We start from the raw sequence: 25,501 nt of genomic DNA on the forward strand, positions 1-25,501 counted from the left end.
ATAAGGAAATATAAGTATTATATTTATAAATAAAATAGGGAACTTAATAATTAAGTTTCTAAAAATAAATACTATAAAGAAATTCTTAAATATATATTATATACTTTTTTTAAGTTTAAATATACTTAGTTATAAATATATAAGTAATAAAGTTAAACTTAAATTAAAAGGAAATATTATTAAATTATATTTTTAAAAAATAAATAAATTAATAACTTAAGGATATTAAAAAGACGGCTTATATTTTATAAGAATTAATATAATAAAATAAATAAATAAGTTAAAATATATACTTTAAAAAATATATATAACTTAATAAAATATAAATATAAATAATAAGAATAAAAACGAAATATATAAATAGCATTATAAATTAAGCTATATAAATATTTAAGCCTTAAAAATATTTCTTTAAAAATATAAAATAAATATATTAATAAATAAATTTATTTAAAAATATATAAATAATTATAAAATATGCTTAAAAGTTAAATATATAATTAAAATAAATAAGATTAGCCTAAATAATTAAGTATATAATATACTTAAAAAAGTATATAGCAATATAGGCGGTTTTTTAAAACCTATATATAATAAATATAAATATTATATATTATTCCTTAATAAAAGAACTTAATATTTAAAGGTTTCTTTGCTTAAAAATAAAGATAAGGCATTAAAAGCCTTTAGTAATTATAAAAATAAAGCAAAAAGTAAATATAATAAAAGAATAAAAGAATTCTTTATAAATAATAAAGGTAAATATATAAATAAAAGATTTAAAATTTTATTAAATAAATATTTTATAACTTATTATATTACGCCCTTATATATAAAAGAACTTAATGGCTTAATAAAAAGACTAAATTTAACTATAATAAATAAAGTTAAAAGTTTTTTATATACAGTAAATTTACTTATATATTTATAGGGAAAAGCAATAAAATATGCTATATATTTATATAATATTATACCCTATAAAAGCCTAAGGTATAAAAGTTTATATAAAGTAATAAATAAAAAGAAGCCCTATATAAATAACTTAAAAATATAGGGATTTATTATATATTTTTAAAATAATAATTATAAAATAAAATTAAAGCTTAGAAATAATAAGGGCATATTATTAAATATAGTCTTAAAGTTTAATGTATATTAAGTATAAAATATAAATAACTATAAATCTTTATTAATTTAAAATATTTAAATACTAAAAGAATAATATATTAATAATAAAATAATATATAATAATAATAATAATAATAAAAATATATATATATTCCCAAAACTTAAATAAAATAATAGGGAAGAAAATAGGGAAGAAAATTCTCCTTTTATTTTAAATGAAATAATAATTTAAGGAAACCCAAAAGACTATATATATATTATATAAAATACATTATTAAATAACTAAATATTTATATTAAATTCCCAAGAGAATATATTAAAATATTGCTTAATGGCAGCTAATATTAATAAACCCTTTTCTTTAAAAGAGGTATTAAATAGCTTAGAAAAGTCCCTATAAATAAAATTTATGCTAAATGAAATAAATAGTTTATAAGAATAAAATACCTATATAATAATGAATTTACCACCCAATTATATAGCTTTAGGGGGGAAATGGGTATATAAAAAGAAATATATAAATAACCCAATTATTATAAAGCTTAGTTAAGTAGTAAATAATGAAAATAATACTAAATTTAAATTTAAATAAGTTATTTAGGGATATAACCAGAAATTAAGTATAAACTATTTAAAGACTTTTTCCATAATTTACCGCCCTAAAACCTATACTATATTATTAATAATAGCAATAAATAAAGGATATTATATATATAGTTACAACATTAAAAATGCGTTTTTACACTTTAATATTAATTTTAAAATATATATAAAATTACCCTTTTATATATATAATAAATTAAAATATAAAAATAAAGTTATAAAATTAAATAAAGCTTTATACAGGCTAAAATAATTACTTATGCTTTAATATAAATACTTAAAAAATATATTAATTAAGCTAAGATTTATTATTTGCCTATATAATAAAGGGGTATTTATATACCCTAATAAACAAATTATATTTATATGCCATATAAACGATATTATCATTATAAGACTTAATAAAAATAATATAAATTTAATAATTAATAAATTATATAAAGATATAAACTTAGATTTTTAAGGAGATTTAATGAATTTCCTAGGAAATAATATATATATAAATAAAGAAAATAAACAAATAATTATAAATTAAAATAAATATATAAATAAAATAATAAATAAATTTAATATACCAAAAAAAGTTAAGAAAAAGGAAATAATTCCTTAACTTACTTTATATACCCTAAATAAAAAATTAAAAAAATATATAAATAAATTTAATAAAAATACTATAAAATTATATTAATAATAAATAGGGTTTATATTATATGCTAGCTTAAAAACTAGGCTAAATCTAATTTATTTTATAAATAAGTTAGCTAAATATATAGTAAACCCAGGATTAAAGCATATAAAAGAATTAAATAAAATATAGGGATATATATATAAATTCCTATATATATTTAAAATATATAATTACTTTAAAAATAATTTATAATTAATAAGCTATATAAATTTAAACTAAGGTAACGATATATTTATTAAAAAAAGCACCTTTAATTATATATTTAGCCTATATAATATTAATAATAATAATAATAAAATAAATCCTATAAGCTGGAATTCTTAGCTATAGAAAACATTAGTACTTTCCTTTATGAAAGCAAAATATATAGCTTTAAGAGAAGCTATAAAAAAAGCTAAATATTTATATAATTTACTTAAATATTTTAATAATAATTTAAATATTAGCTTTAATTTCAAGCCCCCTATCATATATATAAATAATAATAAGGCTAAGAAATTAGCTAAAAATACCTTATTTCATAAAAGAACTAAATATATAAATATTACATATTATTATATAAGAAAAGCAATAAAAAATAATAAAGTAATATTAAAATATATAAATTTTAAGCAGAATTTAGCAAATTAGCTTATAAAACTAATAAATAAACTACATTATAGAGAGTCCAAAGAAAAGTATAGTTTAATAAAAAAATAATATAAAAATATTAAGCTAAAGAATAAAGAGATTTTCTACCTATATTATAATGCATGCAAAATAAATTAAGGTATTTACTCTTTAATAACTAGGGTTAAGATTTTTTCCTTTACTTATAAAATATATAAATAAATAAAGCGAACTTAATTATATATATATATAATATTACCATAAATATTAAAGGTTTTCCCTTAAAAGAAATAACTAAAATAATAAAGGTTTTTCCTAAAAAATAAGCGTTACTTACACGGCCCATATATACCATATATATACATAGTTAAAATATACTTACACTGCATTTATATATATTTAATTCTATACAGAAAATATATTTCCATAGTGTATATAGTATAAATAAAATGATATGTAACTTTAATATATAAAAATGCCGTGATATATTATAGTCATTATAAAATAACTAGTAAATCCTATATAAAACCATAATTTAATATATAATACCCTACTGGCTATAAGTTTAAGTTTAAGTAATAGCAAATTTTTGGGTTTTTTGCCTAAATATATAAATACTTAATAAGTAAGTTTTTCCCTTTTTATAAGGTTTTCTTATTATATAACTAAATATTCCTCTTTTATAAACTAAATCCCTTATATATAAAATAAAATAAATAAAAGGAAATTAGTTTAAGGGGGGCTGTTGGAATATTCTAGATATCTAGGCTATTATTAATACGGGATATCCTTTTCCCCATACGTTTACCACTGTATGGAGGATAATAACTATAAATAGGGGCCTTCCCTCCCGTTGAATAGACGTTAGCTAGCCTAATAGACTAAGCATCCAACGCTATTATTTCAGATTCTGAGCATCCAGTGTTGGGTCTGGCGTTCAGCTGGGACAACCAGCAGCTCTACGACATACGTGGAAAATATGGAAACGTGTGGCAGCCTGATAGCCTGCTGAGACTTTCAGAGCCCACGGCACCGCTGAGCGACGGCGGGAGTGTTTCAGGCAGATCAGGCCGCACAGCTTCCTCCGAAGAGACGCGGTACGAATTCTTGGACCCAATATCAGCCCTCGCGCCCCAGAGCCGCGGGACAGTCTTCTGCTCAGGCAGCGAGCGTGGCGTCCTGACTATCCACGACACCAGAGACTTCAAATTGAGGAAGCTGGACGGGTTCACGAGTTTTGGAATTGAAGAGATAGCCTGGAGCAGTGACGGACGATATATCTGCTTTGGTGATCTTAGTCGCACAGTATTTGTCGTTTCCGTCCGTGGAGATGAGAATGACATCGACAAGATGAACTTCGAGCTGCATTTAAAGCTGTCGTTGGACTTTAGCGACAACATTGCTCAAGCCATTTTCAACAACGACGCAAGCATGGTACTGGTGTCTAGCCGGAGCCGTGCAGTTGTCATTTCGTTGGAAGGGCAGAAGGCCATCTCGGAACTATGCCTGGAAAGCGATAATGGCATGTGGATTCCGCATCCGGTACAGGCGGATTCTGTCATGTTCTTCTGTCCCTGGCTCATGTCCATCCACAAATTGGCTACACTGTCCAAGACTACATCGATCCCTGTTTCTACTCCAATCCAAGGGAACTTAACCGACAGCTCTGGAATGCAGTCGAAATCCGCAGACAACGCAGGCGAGCATGAACAGGACGATGAGAATCCACCTGAATACTCTACCGCAGGCCATTGGCCATTTAGTTCCAACCAGAAGGTTGTCATCGAGCGCCTGATCTCAGCCCAATCCCGGCACTATCTGTTAGTCGAGGCGTCAACTGTGAACGATGGTCAAATGCATAACATGATACTTCTATTAGACATTCATCAACTCTGGGTGCCGATGTCTGAAGAAAATCCCACGACTCTTGCTTCGATATTCTTCCTTGACTTGTCCTCATCACTCACGAATCGGATGGACCGTCCGCTGAAGTTTCTCGCGCAGAAAGATGGCATACAGGACACGCTGTTGTTCCTTGACTGCCACCACTCAATTTGCACGTGGTGTATACCCCCAGGCATTTCGCAAGTGGTATGGTCGTCCAAAGATTCAACCACTGATGCAGTCCATCGGATGGACTCTCAGGCCTCGACTCTTCGCGGTCACTCGCACAATGACAAGAGTACTCTTGACAAATCAGTGGTCGCACATTACAGCCTTCCGGGAGATTGGATAAGTCCAGACTGCGTGGCTTTGATCCAGGCTTTTGACAACGGGGCGCTTTTGTGTCCTCGTAACGGCGAGGTGGCAGTTGTTCAATATGCTGGATTTATCACATGATCATCATGGGTCATTGGGAACCCTGTCTGATCACTGCCTCGTGTTGCCATTCATGACACAATGAACAGAGCAGGTACCACGGCAGCGAGCTATTCAATAGGCCCTTGAGACTTGTCAAAATTAGACGCTGGAGATGAAGTGATACAGTCAAAGAAAAATCAAGCATTTGATAGGAGCACAACACAGAATCTAAAGTAGAAAATTAAGTGCTTTGTCTGTAAATTGGGAAAACCGCAATTCTAAGGAATCCGTCCAGATTCTCCTACTAATACAATTGGACAAGATCGCCACTCCGTCCTTCACATCCCTCTACGCAACTTGTTAATCTCCTGAACTATTCACCACGTATTCTCAGATCTATCCAGTCCATTACCCAGCCATCATGTTGGTGTAACGCTCGTTCGGGCGACAGCTTTCCTAGGTCTTGTGGTAGTCGCGAACCAGTCGGATGCTGGAGTCCCACTCAGATACTGGTACCTTCGCGACTCTGCGTCCCTTCAAATGCCACTCCGGCGGACGTACTCCGCAATTATAAACCGAGCAAGGCCAATCTTTAACACCAGATCGTAGCGCGTAGTGCTCATCGCGTAGAAATGTCGGGCGTCCGTGATCTTTCCAGCCGTACACATGCGAAAGCAGCAAGAGTAAGTGCGAGGAGTACGAGTGTTGGCATGGTACGTGACGCTATCGAGAATGAGTTTGATTGTGTCAGAGACCTCCCTCCTCAATGTTAGGGCGTGGCGCCTCTCATGGCAAGTCTTCGTATGTTCTTGTGACTTTAAAATTAAACAGACGTTGTTCTCTTCACCCTATGCTCCTTCGATACCTGCCAGGGGGTAGGGGGGTTTCTGACTGGGTCACGCAATGCACTTATATTTTAACATTTAATTAAAATTTCGTAATTCTAGCGAAATGTTAATAAAAGGCTATTATAATATTATTAAAAGGAAATTATATTAAAACTTTAAATTATATTTATATTAACTTTATATAAATATTAATTTTATATTAATTAATATTATTATAAATTTATATTAAAAGCTTTAATTTAAATTTTATTAATTTTAAACTTAGTTTTAGTTTTAATTATTTTTATAATTTTATAAATCCTTTTATAATAAATAATTAAGTTAATAAAGAGTAAGTAAATAATTAGGTTAGAGATAAGAAAAAGAAGAGGTTTTTTTTACCCTTTATATTAAGGGTAAATATTATGTTATAATATATTAAGAATGATTATATTTTAGTAATGTGTAAATTATGCAAGATATATATTAAAAAAAGCATATTACAATCTTAATTGCATATTATTACTATGTTACTATTCTATTGACATACTGATGCGATGTTGACAAAAAAAAACCCTCCCCCTGGTAGGTTCTGCATGGCTCTAGTGACAGCGTGTGTAAACAGCACCGCTCCCTTCACGTTTGTGTCGACCGTCGTGGAGAGGTTTTTGAGGTTGAGGTTGGGAGTAAGAGCGCCTGAAACATTTCCCATCTGCGGCCGCACATTGTCAGTGTTATTGAGGTATTCCCCACATGTTTGATGAGCGGATGAATCAGCTCACCCCAGCACTGTTCACAGCAAAATCGATGCGTCCAAACTTTTGTACTGTCGCATCCACCAAGCTGTGCACGCTGTCCTTATCGGCAATGTCCACTTTGTAAGAGACCGCCTCGAAATTCACATGTCTCGCAAACTTCTTGCTCTCTTCAGCAGCTTCTTTTGCACCCGCTTCGTTGATATCCGCAAAGACGACCCATCCGACCCCAGCTTCCGCGAAAGCAAGAGCAGTCTCTTTGCCAATCCCACCAACAGACTAGGACTCCAGTGTCAGCTAAGGTCAGTAAATCGAACTTCTTGGGATAGCTTACCCCAGTCACGAGGGCGATGCCGCCGTTGAGCAAAATCTTCGACTCCGTTTTTCACTAGGATTGTCGCCGAGTCTGAAAGAGAGGAAAGAAGTGATGTCAGCCTGGAGAGTGGGCTCAAGCAATCTGCCGTATGACAGGAATGACTGGGTCTGGCAAATATACGATTGTTTAATTTGAAGTGAGCGGATGGCTAAGGTCTGAGTGCAGAAGGGACCGCAAGGCAACCACTTTAAAGACGTACGTCGGCTACATATCCTCCATTCACTGGCCCCCGGGTGATCCCCCAGTGACTGCCATAGGCCGCGGTAAGATGACAGCCAACGCCCGTTTGAGGAGTGGGGTACTTGTGTATGACCTGTTTGACTGGGAACAGAAAGACAATTACCCGTGCGACGTTGTCACATGCATTCCTCGAGAGGATAGGCAGAACGTCATCGCCCCTATAGATTCAATAGATACGTATTGCGATTCTTATACTGGTTACTTGCAAGCCTCTCAGACCGGGTGGTCGCGAAAACATAACTACCACGATCACTCACAGTTCTGCAGACCGGTTGGGGCCCAGTGTGGTACGGCGTGAGATACTGTGCATTTTGACGAGACAAGAACTGTACAGGAAAGCCCGGCGAGCTGCTGCATATGAGTGCAACCACACTGCTGTGCCACAGCCCAGCAGTCCGGCTTGTGTGACATGGCCGCCTGGATCATGTTCCAGGTCGAATATTTACGTGGTATGGTGCCAACCAAAACTTTCCGACAACTTGGAACAAAGTCCCGTGCGCACGCTTTGCTAGCTTTTGCCTGCTCTGATTTCTTTGCGTTCCTTCCTCTGGGCTGGCTTTCATGTCGTAGGAAGCTCGACATGGCGCCGCCTTTCCTGATCAGATATCTTCAAAGAGGCTTCCTCTTCCTGTAGTCCCAGAACGGGTCTATGACGTTGACGTTTTCTGTGTCCACGGGCGGTCTTGGCGGTTGCGGATCGGCAAAGAAGGTATTTGTCCAGTAATTTGGGACATTTTGGTTAGCAGGGAGGGCCAGTTCCTGCGTGATCACAGTCTGGAGCTGCTGCAATGTAGGGCGATGTTCTTGTTTAGCCATAAGGCATCTCGCCACAAGGTCGATCAGGGATTGTTGGTACAAATTGGCCCACGGCTCGGCGGGGTCGAGTAATGACCACCCATATGTCCAGCGCTCTTGATCAGGCGTTGGGTTGGCTGGCTCCTGGCTCGTCATCCTTCCCGCGTAAGGCGGTAGGTCGGGGTCTACCAGCATCATGCAAACCTTCATAACCTAGTGCACATTGAGTCAGCCTTGGCAAACAGTCTCCAAGGGCGGAAGTGCGGGGCTCTTGCTTACCATTCCCATTTGCCACACATTAGACGCAGAGCTGAATCTTCCCGGGCCTGTTGTTACCGGCGGAGGTCGCGCCCATGGCATCATCCAAGCTGGCATCCAGGGCAACATCCAAGGTAGCTGCTGGTCATCAGAAGGGTCCTGGCAGCGGGGTATTCTGTCCCAGTCCTTGCCGAATTGTTCCTACGAATCCGCCTCGAGGGTCAGCAACAAGGCAAGAGAAGCAAGGCATGCGGCGGTCCTCACCGGAAGTAAATACATAAATTTGCCGGAATGTCTTAAGCGCCATCTCTCCTCACGTCGTCTCCACTCAGCAGCCGTTGATGGCGGCCCTGCTCCTAGCGCTGGCGGACGTGCGCGAGCCCAGAGGCTGGCCTCGTTCTGGGCGAACCCAAAGTCTCCAATCTGGATATGCTTTCATCAGCTCCTTCCCTGCCTATCGCACCGGTGATTAGGGGCTAGAAATGGAGCTTACCTGTACACGCGGAAGCGTTGTGTGGGGTGGCACAAGAGGTGCAGCAGGAGGTACAGCCGGGGGATCATATCCATAAACGAAGACTAGAACTCGGTCAGTGGAAAATACGTGCATGTATATCAAATGTGATAAGCAGATATTAGTATGGTGTGGTAGAAATACCATTTGTGGGATCCTGAAGTTTGACGCGTCAGTTTAAATTACTACACAAATTGTGATGTGAAAATGGGCCTGAGACTGAAAATTATATTCTTTTTCTGTTTCGTGAGAAGCAAGTGTAGATGAATGCATCTATACACAATCGGAAGTATTTCACAGGAGAAGACCGGTCTAGATCTACAAACATGGATATAGACGCAAAGGATGACTTACAAGGTCGATATGCACTATCCCTTCTCGTCCTGGGTTGCCAGGGGTAAGTATTTCTGGAAGGTGGCCTCCTTGCGTGGACACGGGAACTGCTCCATTGGCTGGGTTCAGCCTTGGGGGCTCTTCCACCGCCATGCATGCCTTCACCAAGCAGTCGAAGAAGCGCCAGAGGACGGACTCTGGGAGATATCTCTCCGTTCCACCCGGCATGTCTCTGGCTGCTTTAAAAAGTTGAGCTTCTAAGTTTCCAAACTTGCAATATTCCATTAGGAAATAACTGCCGTCGTGCCCATCAATCTTCTGGGCCATGTTTGCCACGGAAGCAGCTGCACGGGTAGACCGCCTTGAGTTGGGATTGCTCGCCCTGGGATGATGCGCCGTGTAGAACCGTTGTACTATGTGTGGTGCTCGTCCGAGTTGCTGATAGGCATCGAATTAATCAACATATGTTAGCCAACGGATCATGCGTAGTAACTCACAGTTATCACGTCTCTCTCTTTCTCAAGAAATCCTGTGTCCAGGCGGGTTTTCCTCCCGGTCGGTGCGACAAACTCCCACTGGGTGGACATCTTCATAACCACGCTATGCTCCTGTCCAGGGCCAGGCGAATACCTCCACAGCGACACAATACCATCGCCTCCCCACCCAAGACATTTGATATAGCGAAATGACGACCGCATCAACTTGTAAGCGTTTGAGTACTCCTCTTGCACCAGCTCTCGAGCTTCGGGCCCCAACGGGGCAGTGCCGAACTGAGCCTGTAAAGTCCTAAAGGGGCGGCGGATCGGCAAAGCAACACCCCGCAACCGGTTTCTGTTGTTGTCTGTGAAATTGAATGAAGCTGCTGGTGGGATCACTGCTCCTGGAAGCCCTGGGAGCGCTGCTCTTCGTTGAGTAATGTCAGCCCAGCGTTGCACATGTTCGGGATCTCCCGCGGTATTCCCGTCCACGATCTCCTGTAGAGTAGCATGGTAACCGGGTATTCCGTTTCTAAAGTAATGGAACTTATGCTGGCAATAAGCCTGTTGTTCAACGAGACTGAGGGCCGACATTTTGTCAAATTTATATAAGGAACAACAGACGTAATACTCAGTACCGAAGTAAGGATAACTAAATGCAGACTGCTGACAGTGCACACGGAAGGCACGAGCTGTACGCATGAAGTACCTAGGTAGTTCAAGTAGCTGCCGAACAAAGGGATCGCGAGAGGTGAGAGGTTATTTCCGTTTTCGGTCCGCTAGAATCCTTTATATAATTATTTTCCAAAGGAATCATGCAAAAAGCTTCAAACGTGACCCAGCAGCCAACAATGTGTATGTAAACCTATGACCTGTGCCGACTGTGACTGGAAGGACCAGGATTTGGAATTCTCTAGGAGCGGTCCCTTCATGTGCTCCCGGCATGTTCCAACAGGTTGCCTAAATATTAGATTAGCGACCGGGCTTTGTCTCAATTGGAACTCTGTTTACAGTATGCTTTTTGATGCTCCCTGTATAGACTAATCAAATATCTCCACCACCCAAGACACCTGATAAGGGTAGCATCCAATCTAGTAATACATTCCATTCAGAACACCAAATGCTTATCACCGGACAGGTACATCAGATCCAATGCATTTGCCCGGAGGACAGCTAAATGTCTGTCGGCCATCCTGCTGGGGCAATGAGTACGAAGGCCTAATAGTCGATGACCTGCCATCTTCAAATGATGATTCACTGAGACGCTCGCAATGGTGCAGCATTACATCATCGAAAGGCATTGGAGAAATTTCTGCTCTGCTTTTTCCTTGCTTGTTGGAAGAAGAAAAGCTTTCACGGCTTTTAAAGCAGAAAGGAGAAGGTGTAGTTATATTCTCGGCATGAGACACGACCAACAAGTTGCGGGCCAGGGAATTCAGGATCTGCGAAGAGTTCACTAAGAGGCTGAGCACGTTACTTGTTGGGAGGAATAACACGGCCGATGACAACCACATCCCTCTTTTCACCATCCCATTCCTCGGGAAGTGGTGTGTCGGCGAACAAGCCGCCCGCATGCTCCGCGGGGTATCTCTCGCCGAAAACAGATGCCCTGTCCACCAGATCGCGGAGACGCTGCGACTCCTTGGGCGTGAGATGCACATGCACTGCGTCAAAATTCTCCTTCAGGTACTTTGGTCTGATCGTACTGCCGACTTCGTTAGATATGTGGGAAGTTGGTCAACTGTTGGGAAACTCACCCTGGAATTGGGAAGATGTCATCTCCCTGGGCCAGCAGCCAAGCAAGCGCCGTCTGGCCAACAGTCACCCCCTTCGCGGTAGCAACTTCCCTGAAGGCCTCAACCAGTTCCATGTTCTTGGGGAAGTTCTCCCTGGAGTATCGCGGGTAGAACCGCCGAATATCACCCTCCTCGAAGTCGTCGGGCCCCTGGACCCCGCCGCCCAGCAGGCCGCGGGACAAGGGGGAGTAGGCGACGACCGCCACGCCGAGCTCACGGAATGTGGCGAGGAGCTGGTGCTCGGGGGACTCGATCTCGGTGCTGAAGGCGCTGTACTCCATCTGCACACACGCGATGGGGTGGATGGCGTGGGCGCGCCGCAGAGTTGCTGATGAGACCTCGGATAGGCCGATGTGACGGATCTTGCCTTGCCTGCGCATGTTGTTAACTATCATTCCTCCCAAGGACCGGAATCAATTACTTGATATGCAACCCGCGGTGAATTAGGCAACAAATGGTACTCACTCCTTCAGTTTGACCATCTCAGTCACAATGTGCTCGACAGGTGTTGATCCATCAAGCCGGTGGGGGTACCAGAGGTCAATGGTCTCAACCTCGAGTCTTTGCAGGCTCTGCTCACAAGCAATAGACACGTATTCAGCATCTCCGCGGAATCCAAAGCCGTCTGGCAGCCGCACGCCGCCAAATTTGGTGGCAATGAAGACGTCCTTGCGCTTCTCTGGGTTCAGTGCCAACCACTTGCCGATGATAACCTCGGAATCGCCCTGCCAGTGGTACTCTGGTTAACAATCGCGTCTCATCCAATGGTTCTCGGGTGCGTATGATCGGGTTCTTACGTAAAAGTCGCTGGTGTCCCAAAAGGTACATCCCGTCTCATACGCGTGGTCAAGCAGTGCGAGACGTTCGGGATCAGGGATTGGATCAATTGTCCAAGAGCAGGGGAAGCCAATGCCCATCGTACCAAAACCGATCCGCGAGACCATGGGGCCATCCTTGCCAAGGGGACGCTTCATGGACGAGTGTGTCTCCATGTCGATGGCAATGCGGATGAACCCTTGATGAAGATATTTGTGATGTGTGGAGTATGAGGTGCGGAGTGATGTGCAGTGAGATTTTCAAATGAAGTTGGAGGTTCACTTATAGATGTATAAGACTTTGTCACAGGCTCAGTGCCTAAAGTCCGCAGGTAGCGGAGCGGACCAAAGTCCACTCAGAAGGAGTCTAAGAGCAATGCAGGGTCCGCCAACACTCCGAGTCCATCGGGGAAATAGGATATTTGTGGACTTTAACGGATCTCCACTTGTTTTGTCCCTCGTGTGGAAACAAAATCTCTTGTTTCATCTACTCCCATGTATCTGCGATGGCTTGTTAGCATCTCTCAGGGCTGGGAAGGTGACATTCGGTAGCTCACACAGTCATGAGAATTTCTGCGAACTCGTCCACATCCTCGCCTCTGCCGTGCTTGAGAAAACTGTCGAAGGAATAGTTGGAAATTATAAATTGTGGCGTTTCCTTCCACAAGCGAGTGAATTCAAATGAGGAACTCGCCTCCCACAGCGCTCGAGACAACGTCCATCGATGAGTGAAAGCCCAAGGACCTGGGTCATCTGTCCCTTTCTTTAGTCTGTGAATCAAATACGCGAATAGGGCAGGCTCACCATTGTCGTCATCGAGCGTCTTCATCATACTGTACAGGACAATTACCGAGTATGCCATGACAATAGTCCTGCGCACAGATTCGGCGAAGATCCATCGCTTGGAGTAGTTGAGCCAGTTAGCGAGAAGACTTTCTACCTCTGAGGATAGTGGTGAATGACGCACCTCCCACTCTACCGGCTTCTGATTTCTGGCGTCATCTCCTAAGTTGCCCAAATTCTCACGAATCTTGCACAGCTCGCCGAGCCATGTCTCCAATAGTGGCATGTCTCTCTCGGCCTGCGATCGCAAAGTGATGTTATCGTCAAAGAGCCGTATTATCTGATACAGAAAGAGTGCCTGTGCACGCGCAAGCTTCTCGGTAGGTGTGGCTGTTATTCGGCCAGTCTCGAAGTCGATTAGTTCACGAATGTTAGCATGGAGTGCTCGTATTACCATCGCCGTGTTGCCTGGCGTGCGATTCTCGTAGAGCACACAGGTCGCGAAGCACGTGAGGATACACTGCGGTGTATTTGTCTGGTAAAGATATCGGTGTAGAAAAGGGGCAGAGCTTTGTGTTGCCACCTCTTTCGTAAACGCTTTCACCCGGTTCACAGTGTAGTGCAGAGGCGTTTTGGGGTCATAGAGATGCCATGGTTGAACATTGTCCTGGAAATTGTAAGTTTCCCGGGATGCAACAGAATATCTTTCTCCCCGCGCGTGGAATCGCTTTCGATATTGACTTACACAAAACGGCGCCATCTTTTGGTATGAATTTGTGATTTCTTCGTCGGCTGGTGTGCCAGGGCGCTCTATGGCAACGTTGTCATCGACAGGGACAAGCCACCGGTCCGGTATGGATTGGTTGTCATTTTCAACAAAGCTCATGAAGTTGTCCATGAGGACGTCGTCGTTGACGAAAGGACTTGGCACGGATTGGGGTGCAGGCCCAGGTACGTCCGATGAGGAGTCCAGGGGCAGGCTATCGAAAGAGCCTATCTCATACGGCGGGACAGAGTCGAAAGGAGGAACACCAGGACCGACGAAATTTAGCGCCTCCATGTGATGCTCAGTATGGCTAGACACTCTAGCCTTGCCGTAGGCGCAGGGGATCTTCTTCTCCGCGCACCTGGAACACACGGGCGTCCGCCTGTCGCAGCGCCTTTTGGTCTGCACGCAGCTGTTGCAGTTCTTCTGCCTCGATCCCAGTGCACCGGCAGCAACTGGGGGGGTCGCCATCGTGTCGAGCCAGCCGTCAGTGTTTCAGCGATGAGTACCGGGCCTCTGGTTGCGTGAGACACGCAGAAGTTGTTGTGGTGGATGTCGGAGAAGGGTCCTGTCAGCCGCAGGTTGACGGCTCCGCAACTCCGCAAAGTGGGCCCCCGATCTGACGCCAAGTCCGCCAAAGTCCGCCCGCCAGACTTGAATCGGCTGGTTTCGAAGGATTGACCGCAGGACACCGCAGAAGTGGTGCAGAGGGTTTCCAACGCAAGGCTTAAGTAATCTGATAGACTGTAAGTAGAGACATACAGAGGTGTGCACCACCACAAGGCTCCGTTGCAAACATCGAAGTGAGCCCAATGTAGATCTGATCAATGCAAATGTTGATCCGTTAAAGTAAGTAACTTGCACACCACCGTTCGGGCGGAACAGATTTCAAATATTCCAAGTAGTCCTCGAAGCGATTGATGACAAGCGAAGGAGAAGACTATTGAGACCACTAAGATCATCACCTTATTTACACATTGAGATGTATCAGATTCAAGGACGAAGGAAAACAAAAAGAAGCGGGGGCGGGTGTACGAGGAGAGAGAATGGAGTTACGTTGCGTTGTGGCTGCGGTCAGGGGCAGTGCAAAATAAGGCGTGAAGAAACTATGTTTGAATGTACAATGTACTGCACTGATATAAAGAACTATTGCACATTGTCTCTTAAGTAATTCTGTGATAGGCTCCAAGTCCAGACGGGAAGTTCCAAAAAGTACCCATCTGGGCGGAGTTAGAGGGGGAGGGGGGGAAACCAACCACGAGGCTACCATACCGTCACAATTTGCACCCGTAACGCTCGAGCAGGCATGTGCAATGAGCTCGGAAAGTCGTGCGGCATCTCTTTCCTTTTTCTGTCTCCTTGTTATTCCAACGGAACGACTATCCTCCTTCCCTTTTCAGACGAAGGCCAAGACCGTAGATAGAGACAGGGGGTCTGATAACCTCCTCTGAATGAAGACAAGTCACTTGTTTGCTGCACAATTATGTAAATTTCGTTATTTACGACTGGTTAAGAAAGGTTTTGAATCCATACATGTCGCATGTCTACAAAAAAGTACTGCTGTGGGACTTACTGTAACTAGCCACATATTGTGAATGCCCCCAAACTTTGGAGGCAGGCAGTCGGGGCTTCCAAATTTGGGGGAACACCTTCATCTATCAGTCCAATCCTCCAATTTGTCACATCCCGGGCGAGGCACCCGTATTTTTGAAGAGGCATGTAGAAACTCGTAGGCATGATGCACTTTGATCAGTACAGCAAAGACGTCTTGCCTCACCTGGATTCAGGAACCAAAGCAAGGACATTTTCTTCCGTGAATCTCAACGGAGATGGTAGAACCGTTCCTTAGAGAGTAATTAATTAAGCGATTCACAGGACCACTGCACAACGACGGACACGTCTCTCCAGTGGCTCTTCTGCTACCCGTGAACTACGAACATAGAACTCGGCTTCTCGATCGGTATTTAGAAACGTGGTTCAACGTGCTTGGGACTTCAGCCGCATTGCCGAGGTTCAGTCCTTCCCATTGGTCTGTAGCCGGTCTTGTCCCGTTGCTACCATTCGGTCTTAGGCTGTGGTTAAATGCAACACCCCACACGACACACACACACAGCAGTCCCGGAAAAGTGCTCACTCACATGCTCCAGGATGGTTGTGTTATTGCACGAAACAGATGCGATGGCTTCATAAGCCACGACTTATTTATAAAAGCAGATCGAATCGACTCGCTTGTCTTCGTTCCCGTTCAACCCAAATTCCCAACACATCTCCCCGCCCTTTAGCTATTCATCAAAATGGCACGAACTTCTTTTTCCAACAGCGGCCTCGTTGTACTTTCGGTGCTCTGTTCCGTCGTCATGAGCGCCTTGGTCCAAGTCACGGACTTTGGTTCGAACCCGACAGGGCTCCAGATGTACATCAATGTTCCAGCCAAGCTCGCAACCAAGCCAGCTGTTATCCTCGCGGTACGTGTTAGCCTCCAAGATCAAGAACGAGGCTGACAGCGATTGATGCAGCTCCACGCTTGCGGCGGTAACGGGCCAGGATACGCCCAGCAGACCAAGTACAACACCTTGTCCGAGCAGTACGGCTTCATCACCATCTTCCCAAGCACCACCAAGGACTTCAACTGCTGGGACGTCGCATCTGCCAAGTCCCTCACCCACGAAGGCGGCGGCGACACACAGGGCCTCTCCAACATGGTCAAGTACACGATCCAGAAGTACGACGCCGACACGTCCAAGATCTTCGTCACCGGCACCTCGTCCGGCGGCATGATGACCAACGTCCTCGCGGCCACGTACCCGGACCTCTACGCCGCGGGTTCTGCCTACTCCGGGGTCGCTGCGGGCTGCCTCGCCGGGTCGCCCGGTGCGTCACCCATCAGTGCGGACCCTGCCTGCGCGAATGGCGACGTCCGGAAGACGCAGGACCAGTGGGCGGCGCAGGTGAAGGCCATGTACCCGGCATGGACCGGTCCGTACCCACGGATGCAGACCTGGCACGGCACCGCGGACAACCTGGTGTTTTATCCGAATCTGGCTGAGCAGATCAAGGAGTGGTCTGGTATCCATGGTGTGGCATTTTCGAAGAATAACACGAACACGCCGCAGTCTTCGTACACACAGATGGTGTATGGGGATGGCACGAAGCTTGTGGCTTACAGCGCGCAGGGTGTCGGGCACACTGTCCCGGTGCACGAGACGGTGGATTTAGCCTGGTTTGGGATTCAGTGAGCGTGATGATTCCCAACCTCGAATTGTGTCGAGGATGGAAATGCTTTTAGTTCTATGATCTGTACATAGGTTTGTAGGGGACCGTTTCGTAAGACGAAGGGATTCAGAGTCGAATATACTTTTCGCTTCGAAATTTGTGACACATTGGACTCATGCCGATGATAGTTCACAGGAATGGAATTGGACTCTCATTTCACACATGCTGAGTAATGTCTCTGCAGAAACCTCCCGAAGTAGGATGTTGGCTACCAAGTGTCAGCAGTTCGAGCGTGAGACAAACGTTGCAGACATGTTGAGTACACTATTACAGCGTTATTCGCATGGTAATCCCTCATCGAATTCACGTGGATGGATATACAGCTTGTAAATCCTAGTATATCATATCTCTGGGTTCAAAGGATATTATGGAGTCCATTTCCACACGTTGGTAATCCTTTCCGCATAGCAGATGTGGAAGTCCACCTCCGCCGCTTGAAAGTCCGCCGCCGCAGGGGCACAGACTACATGCCTCGAGTGCAAGGGATTAGTTCCGTAATCAATTCATTCATATAAAATTTACCATTTTGTTCGTGATTCCATCATTAACAGCTACAAAGCCGTAGCATTCACAGCCATTTTGTGCCGCCAATCACTTGCTGCCTCCATTCACTCAGACTTTCCACCAACGGCCACTCACTGGCCAGTGTCAGCGTCTTCTCTGTACTACAACTCCATCGGTACAGTCTGCTTCCATCTTCCATTCTCACCGGTGTCGCTGAATCCATACATTTCTGAGCTCCTTCTGGTGCTCATACGCATTTCCGAGTTCTATACTATCCACCCTGAACTGAAATCAGACAAAGACGCTTTGCCAATATACCGAAATCACCAGCATGGATCAGGGCATTTTCAAAGTAATCGTGGTTGGTGGAGGACCGGTGGGCTTGACAGCAGCTCATATTCTTTCGCGAGCCGGTATAGAGTACGTCGTGCTCGAACGTCGCTCCTCGGTCCACATTGATGTCGGTGCAAGCCTGGCACTGTGGCCCCAGAGTCTGCGGGTCTTGTCACAGCTAGGCCTTCTGGAGCGCCTACAACAGCTCGGAGAGGAGATGGGGCGTACCACGACGGTCACTCTTGGGGGATACAAGTACAAGGAGACATGGGCTACAGAGACTATGACGAAGAAGTGAGTACATTCTACACTTGTGTATACAATCCCTGGATGAGATCCAGCACTGACCTCTCTGCACAGTCATGGTGCTCGTGCGACCGTCTTCCATCGGGCTGATGTCGTATCTCTGCTATATGACAGCCTCAGCAAAGATGATAAGGCGCGAATCCTTACAGACAAAACCGTGACCGACATTGCCACCGAAAATGGCGGAATCGAGGTTCGTTGTGGCGATGGAAGTACATTTCATGGGTCCATGGTCATCGGAGCAGATGGTGTCAACAGCAAAGTCCGCCAGAAAATGCGTGAGCTCGCGATCAAATCATCAGCACCACACGTCAACGTGGAGAAGCCGTACCTTTCTGCGTACAAGGTGTTGTGGTGTACCTTTCCTCGCCAGCCATGCAATGACCCAGGCGACACGGTAGAGATCCACGGAAAGGATGTCTCACTCCAGTGTCTCAACAGCCAGAACCGATCATGGCTGTTCATCTACGAGAGGCTCGGACAAACCACGCGGGAGCGAGTCTCTTACTCACAAGAGGATGTCGAGGGTTTTGCCAAGCGACATGGTGATCTCGCAATCGGCGAGCAGCTCAAGGTCAAGGACGTATTTCCCAAGCGCTACACGGCAGGCATGTCCAACTTGGAAGAGGGCATCGTCAAGCACTGGAGCTGGGACCGCATAGTGCTCGTCGGAGACGCGTGCCACAAGTTTACGCCGAACCAAGGTCTCGGTTACAATAACGGCGTCCAGGACGTCGTCGCCCTAGTGAACGAGCTGGACCGCGAGATTTCGGCCGAGTACCGCTCTGGAGGCGCTGTGTTGCCTCTTGAGTCTCTCACTGGTGCTTTCTCGCGGTACCAAGCTGCCCGGATGAAGCTCCTGCGAAAGGATTTCAATGCCTCGGCGGGTTGGACCCGCATGTCAGCCTGGAGTAACGGTATCAATCATCTTTTGGATCGTTATGTTCTGCCGGCGATTCCCAAATTCGACGAGTTTGCGATCACTTATTTCATTTCTGGGCTGGTCAGCAAGACGCTTGTTATGGACTTTATCGAGAGTGAGGAGCCGTTTCAAGGCAAGGTCCCATGGAAGCATGCCATGAAAACTCCGTAATCGAAGGTGCCGGCGCAGGTTGGTTGATTATTAATTACGATATGATGAATTTTTTCTCTTCTTTTCACTCCTCACAACAATCAGGATGGCGAGCTGGGTAGGTTCGGAGGGATGTGTTGGAATGTAGATGATTGCACGGTCCCGCAGAATACCTTAGAAGCAATTAGAGCCCTGCATCATCATGAGCCTGAAGATACCCTCAGCACATCTATCACTGAACCACACTATCACCTCGGTTGTACTGAACATTCTTGAATGATGCTTCTCGGATTAATGCAAAGGTGGCCACCAGAAAAACGTGGGCGAGCGACACCGTCCCTACCTACCCACATACATTAATAATAATCAATAAGCAGCCTTAATTCCCATGTTGTTTCCGGTCCGAATCTGTGTTCATTGGATGCATCCATTGAAGTTCACCAACAATGAGATTCCGTGCATAACGGACTTTGCGGCCCCAGCTGGCAATAACCGCTAAACTCCGTGATCATTGTTTTCATCCCGTTCTTCGCTGCTACCACACAAATTCAATCCCACACTGATGACCAGCCGCCATGCACGATACAGGTATAAGAGAATTTACCAACATGTCTAAGTCACGACCAACTCCCAGCTCGACAACCTGTTTTCTGTCTCGACTCCACCAGTCTGATCAGGACGTCCCCCATCATGAAGCTTCACATGCAGAGCACCATCTTCGGCCAGCTTGTGAGGTGGGTCTCGCGCAATGGCACTTTCAAGTACCCAGACGAGATCGATCTGTCACTGTGGAAAAGCGCAGTCCAACAAACCATTCCGCAAGAGTCGCAGCAGTCACACGAGCCAGAGCGCACTAATGGCAACATCGATGGGTCGGAAAGGGAAACACAGATGAGCGAGGCTCTAAATGGAGATGTCGAGAAAAATGAACAATCAATGCCGCCGAGAGACGGTCCTTACCAAGTCCTCGTGGTGGGCTGGTACGGCCCAGATGATCCGGAGGCGAGTGACTTTGCTGTTTTGAACGTGGCGCTCAATTGTGTGCTCGTTTCTGACACGTTGGGATCTTGGACAGAATCCGCAGAATTGGCCTAGCAACTTGAAACACCTCATCACTCTGCAGATGTGTATTCTCAACTTTGCCGTGTACATCGCAAGTTCGATCTACGTACCCGGCGAGGCGAACCTCATGGAAGATTTCGGTGTGAACGAGGTCGTTGCAACGCTGGGGCTCTCGCTTTTCACCTTGTAAGAGATGCATCTTAGACTGTCCATGCTCGATAACTGCCGTGCTGATGTATCTGAAATTTCCAGTGGTTATGGTACCGGGCCTATGCTGTGGTCGCCATTATCCGAGATTCCCAGGTTGGGGCGTACCCACATCTTCTTCTGGACACTTTTTGCCTTCATCGTATTTCAACTCCCTGTCGGATTCGCTCCAAATATTTCCGTCTTCCTGGTCTTCAGGTTCGTGACGGGCTTCTGTGGCAGCCCTTGTCTGTCCACCGGCGGCGGTACTATCAATGACATGTACCCGCCAACACAAGTTCCCTACCCTCTAGTCCTTTGGCAGTCGGCAGGTGTTCTTGGCCCTGTGTTTGGGCCCGTCATTGGCGGCTATCTGGCCCCAGCGACGGGATGGCGATGGACGATCTGGGTTTTCACGTTTCTGTGCACTGCGGTGCTCTTCACAATGTTCTTCTTGCTGCCCGAAACCAGCGCTTCCAATATTCTCTACAAGCGTGCCAAGAGACTCAGGGCTGCAACGGGAAATGAACGCCTCAGAAGCCAGACCGAAGTCGACACTACACATTACACCGTCAAGGATAACCTGCTTCTCCTCGGGAGAGCTTTCACTCTCACCTTCTTGGAGCCAATCGTCCTGCTTGTCGACCTCTACGCGGGCCTTCTCTATGGTGTGCTGTTCATATGGTTTGAATCCTTCCCTGTTGTATTTGGCGGTATATACGGTTTCAACGTCGGTTCGCAGGGCCTCGTGTTTCTTAGCATCCTCGTGTTCACTGCCATCACTATGACTGCGTTCCTGTTCTGGATCAAACGGCGCCTCGTCCCAGCAATGAAGTCAAGCAACTTCCGCCCCGAGATGTTCCTCCCGCCAAGCTTTGTCGGGTGCTTTGCGCTGCCTATCTGTCTGTTCTGGTTCGGGTGGTCGGCACGGGAGAGCATCCACTGGATTGTCCCCACCATCGGCGCCGGCTCCTTCGCTATCGGTGTCGTGACACTCTTCAACTCTGTCTACACCTATATTGGCATTGTCTACGCACCCTACGCAGCGTCGTTGTTCGCTGGCGCCGCTCTGTTCCGCGCCTTGCTCGGCGGTGCCTTTCCGCTCTTTGTGAGTTATAATGGCTCGATGTTGTGCTCCCTGTTTTCACTCAACTAACGTTTTCCTCCGATCAGGCGAGAGAATTGTTCTACCGACTGGGTGTCGGCCCGGGCAACTCGCTACTCGGTGGTATTGCTGTGCTATTTATACCTATTCCCTTCGCACTGTTTTACGTGAGTAGACATCAAATGCCATGACTTCTGGCTCCGAGCTGACAACCGAGTAGTATGGAGAGCGCATTCGAGGCTGGAGCAAACGCGCAGGATGAATCGGTCGATGGTTGATTCGCCAGACTGGGAAGACGAAGCGAAGTTCACGGGTCAATTTCCAGCCCCTGCCTGACGTGCAGGGGCATGAGATACAATCCCTGGTGGAGAGGTTATTTATGAGGTCCATAGAACGCCTCAGAAAGACGAATACGACGAACTAAAAGTTCTAAGAGGGTAAGGGTAGCAAGAGGTCACGCCGGAATCTGGCCCATCTCTACACTCACGCCTCACCTTGGCTCGAAGCAGGGCCAGCATTTGCTCCAAGCTTGGGGGGTGTACTGGAATGAGGGGCGCTTATAGGTAGAATGCTTAGAGGCCTAGCCGGTGAGCACACATGTGCATCAGCAGGAGCTGGTGGCATCGGACGAGCTTTCACCACGGGCCCAATTCAGTGTTAAATTGCTCAAGCGAAGTCGGCATTCTCATGTCGGTCCTGCATCGATGGCAAGCTTTGGTCAACTGGTAATAGATGACGCCAACCTGCATCTCCCGTGGTGAGGTTTTGTCCCCGGGATCTCCAGGGCGACACCCGGAAGCTACCTTCCCGGAGGGGGCCAAGCTCCCTCTGTCACATTCCGTCACCGCGGAGGGGCGGCCCAGGCACATTATATCCGGGAGCACTCATCCATTAAGCACACCTACTCCATCCCATATGTGACCCTGCCTGCGTTTCAATATCCACGCACCTACAGGCAACGACGAGCCAGGAAAAAGCATCGAACAGTATCACACGCAACGAGAACAAAATGGGCGCCATTACCTCAAGAGTCTGGGCCACAGGCTCCTCAGACCTCAAGCTTGACAGCGTCATCAAGCTATCCAATGGAGTGACCATGCCGCGCTTGGGGTTCGGCGTGTGGCAGGTCGACCCCGCCGTGTGCACCTCGGTGGTCGAGACGGCCCTGGAGGCGGGCTACCGACACGTTGACTCGGCACAGGCGTACCGCAACGAGGCCGAGGCCGGCGCAGCTCTGCGCTCCTCGAGCGTTGTCAAGCGCAAGGATGTGTTTTTCACCACCAAGATCCCGCGCGACCTGGGGAGCGTGGATAAGAACTACACGAGCCTCGTGGGGAGCGTCAACAAGATCAATGGTGACGGCGCGGACGCTGATGCTTATGTGGACCTGTTCTTGATCCATACCCCACGGATGGGTGCTGAGGGCATCAAGAATGTGTGGCAGGCACTGGAGAAGTTACTGAAGGAGGGCAAGACCCGGAGTATCGGGGTGAGCAACTTCAATGGCGAGAACATACAGGGCATGAAGGAGTATGCTACTGTCTGGCCGCCGCATGTCAACCAGATCCAGGTAAGCACTTCAGCCATTCTTATGGCGTTCTCTGCGGTGAACTCGATTAACTCGAAGAAATGCAGCTCAACCCATGGGTCCAAGAGAAAGAAATTGTCAAGTATTGTGAGGACAACGGGATTGTGCTCCAGGCATACAGCCCTCTGGCAACTGGGAAGAAACTCGATGACCCCACCGTTGGCGAGATTGCAAAGAAGTACAAGAAGTCGCCCGCGCAGGTCTTGATTCGGTACGCTCTCCAGAAGGGATGGGTGCCGCTGCCAAAGAGCGTGCACAAGGAGAGAATCATTGAGAACACGCAGCTATACGACTTTGACATCTCTTCGGAGGACATAGCTACTTTGGACGGTTTGGATGGGAAGTAGAATGGGTCATGAAGTCATGTCTGATCGTGCATCTCTCATGTCTTGGCCAGTGGCTGATGGGTATCGTGGAACGCCAGTGAGACTCTTTGTTAATAAATATGCTCGTACATAAGTAATAGTTTGTATAAGACCTAAAGTCAAGTCCGTACAACTACCTCTGGGACCGCTACGTTGAACAATCCCTCCCCAGGGGCGATCATCACATGTGCCGGCACGTCTCGGCTTCAACGGGCTTAGACGAGTGGTGTATGATGGATTGTGCAATGATCGGTTACACAAAGTTCGATGAAAGTCTGTTTTACGTAAACCAGCTCTTCGATTCCAAAAGTGAACGGCAGGCTTTCAAGATGGAGGGCATCCGCGAGCAGTGATTGCCGGGAGTGGGGAAGGAGAGTGCGATGCCTCGATTGCGTCATGTCTCATTAATAATCGATCCCATCTACTCAACTCAACATACTTCCCACCTTTGAAAAGCTGAAGATAAAAGGAATCCCATCTTCTCAGTCTACGAAACCACCTCGACTATAAACTTGGAAGTCAACATCAAAAATGGCCATCCCAGACGAACAACTCCACCCAACCGCCACCGGCCCCGCAGCCGAGGTCGTCAAGGCGCACTCCCACGCCAGCAAGCCAGGCGAGCACGTCCTCTACTCGGGCTGGTTCTGCCCCTTCGTGCAGCGCGCGTGGATCACCCTCGAGGAGAAGGGCATCCCCTACCGCTACCAGGAGATCAACCCCTACAAGAAGGAGGCCTCGTTCCTGGCGCTCAACCCGCGCGGGCTGGTCCCCACCCTCGGCGTGCCGACCAGGGACGGCGGCGAGCAGCCGCTGATCGAGTCGGGCGTCATCTGCGACTACCTGGACGAGACGTTTCCGGACGTCCCGCTGTACCCGAGGGACGACCCGTTCAAGAAGGCCAAGCTGAGGGTGTCCATCGACTATGTCACCAGCCGCATCATCCCGGCCTTCCACAGGTTCCTGCAGCATACGCCTGACAAGCCCTACGGCATTGATGAGGCGCGGAAGGAGTTCCTGAACACACTTGTGACATGGATCAAGGATGCTGACCCGGAGGGACCTTTCTTTGCGGGCAAAGATCTGACCATGCCGGATGTCATCCTCGGCCCGTGGGCGGTGCGGCTGTGGGTGTTTGACCACTTCAAGGAGGGCGGACTGGGCATCCCGAAGCCCGGAGAGGGCGGCGCGGACGAGAAGGCTTGGGAGCGGTGGAGGAAGTGGGCTGCTGCTATTGAGGGGAGGGACAGCGTCAAGAACACGTTGAGCGAGAGGGAGTATTACCTGCCCATATACGAGCGGTATCACACGGACAAGGCGCAGAGCGAGCTTGCGAAGGCGACAAGGGCTGGTCGTGGCGTGCCTTAGTCAAAAGATTTCTTTACTCGAACCTACAACCCGCCGATGCCTGGATGCTCCACGATTACAGCTCCCTGGTATCCAGTCAGGCGCGTCTAGCAATACACTACTACATCAGAGCATTGGCACGATATGTGTCGCGTCCGGAAAGGCTGCAGTCGGTCACTCGGATGGCCTGACTGCATTAAGATACGGGGGGTTGTTGAGATATGAAGAAACCCTGGACTAATAACAGAACAAGTATGGAGAGATAAAGTTGCACGACGGAAGGCCTAGTTGGTGGTTGCG

General features: G+C 46.0%; 7 protein-coding genes across 7 annotated transcripts; 5 read left to right on the forward strand and 2 right to left on the reverse strand.

The window, feature by feature from the left end:
• Positions 1 to 1,859: 1,859 nt before the first annotated feature.
• On the forward strand, positions 1,860 to 5,368 carry INS49_004508 (uncharacterized protein; the record flags this gene model as incomplete). The annotated part of the gene is made up of 2 exons (XM_043165297.1): positions 1,860 to 1,863; positions 3,951 to 5,368. The coding sequence occupies 2 exons, from the start codon at positions 1,860 to 1,862 to the stop codon at positions 5,366 to 5,368; spliced, it is 1,422 nt and encodes a 473-aa protein (XP_043018012.1).
• A 2,768-nt stretch (positions 5,369 to 8,136) lies between these two features.
• INS49_004509 (uncharacterized protein) lies at positions 8,137 to 9,652 on the reverse strand (the record flags this gene model as incomplete). Its single annotated transcript, XM_043165298.1, has 6 exons — positions 8,137 to 8,535; positions 8,602 to 8,781; positions 8,845 to 9,003; positions 9,074 to 9,156; positions 9,236 to 9,248; positions 9,446 to 9,652. 6 exons carry the CDS (start codon positions 9,650 to 9,652, stop codon positions 8,137 to 8,139), a joined length of 1,041 nt encoding a protein of 346 aa, XP_043018013.1.
• Positions 9,653 to 11,373: 1,721 nt separating this feature from the next.
• INS49_004510 (uncharacterized protein) lies at positions 11,374 to 14,531 on the reverse strand (the record flags this gene model as incomplete). The annotated part of the gene is made up of 7 exons (XM_043165299.1): positions 11,374 to 11,605; positions 11,658 to 12,068; positions 12,231 to 12,435; positions 12,619 to 12,711; positions 13,316 to 13,412; positions 13,479 to 13,961; positions 14,040 to 14,531. The coding sequence occupies 7 exons, from the start codon at positions 14,529 to 14,531 to the stop codon at positions 11,374 to 11,376; spliced, it is 2,013 nt and encodes a 670-aa protein (XP_043018014.1).
• Positions 14,532 to 16,417: 1,886 nt separating this feature from the next.
• Positions 16,418 to 19,569, forward strand: INS49_004511 (uncharacterized protein; the record flags this gene model as incomplete). The annotated part of the gene is made up of 4 exons (XM_043165300.1): positions 16,418 to 16,525; positions 16,577 to 17,254; positions 18,349 to 18,464; positions 18,531 to 19,569. 4 exons carry the CDS (start codon positions 16,418 to 16,420, stop codon positions 19,567 to 19,569), a joined length of 1,941 nt encoding a protein of 646 aa, XP_043018015.1.
• Positions 19,570 to 20,238: 669 nt separating this feature from the next.
• On the forward strand, positions 20,239 to 22,163 carry INS49_004512 (uncharacterized protein; the record flags this gene model as incomplete). Its single annotated transcript, XM_043165301.1, has 5 exons — positions 20,239 to 20,520; positions 20,624 to 20,796; positions 20,863 to 21,904; positions 21,970 to 22,068; positions 22,122 to 22,163. The coding sequence occupies 5 exons, from the start codon at positions 20,239 to 20,241 to the stop codon at positions 22,161 to 22,163; spliced, it is 1,638 nt and encodes a 545-aa protein (XP_043018016.1).
• A 747-nt stretch (positions 22,164 to 22,910) lies between these two features.
• Positions 22,911 to 23,836, forward strand: INS49_004513 (uncharacterized protein; the record flags this gene model as incomplete). Its single annotated transcript, XM_043165302.1, has 2 exons — positions 22,911 to 23,471; positions 23,537 to 23,836. The coding sequence occupies 2 exons, from the start codon at positions 22,911 to 22,913 to the stop codon at positions 23,834 to 23,836; spliced, it is 861 nt and encodes a 286-aa protein (XP_043018017.1).
• A 549-nt stretch (positions 23,837 to 24,385) lies between these two features.
• Positions 24,386 to 25,222, forward strand: INS49_004514 (uncharacterized protein; the record flags this gene model as incomplete). Its single annotated transcript, XM_043165303.1, has 1 exon — positions 24,386 to 25,222. The coding sequence occupies one exon, from the start codon at positions 24,386 to 24,388 to the stop codon at positions 25,220 to 25,222; it is 837 nt and encodes a 278-aa protein (XP_043018018.1).
• Positions 25,223 to 25,501: the final 279 nt, after the last annotated feature.

The sequence above is a fragment of the Diaporthe citri genome (assembly GCF_014595645.1).
Source record: "Diaporthe citri strain NFHF-8-4 chromosome Unknown scaffold_12, whole genome shotgun sequence".
Taxonomy (NCBI): domain Eukaryota; kingdom Fungi; phylum Ascomycota; class Sordariomycetes; order Diaporthales; family Diaporthaceae; genus Diaporthe; species Diaporthe citri.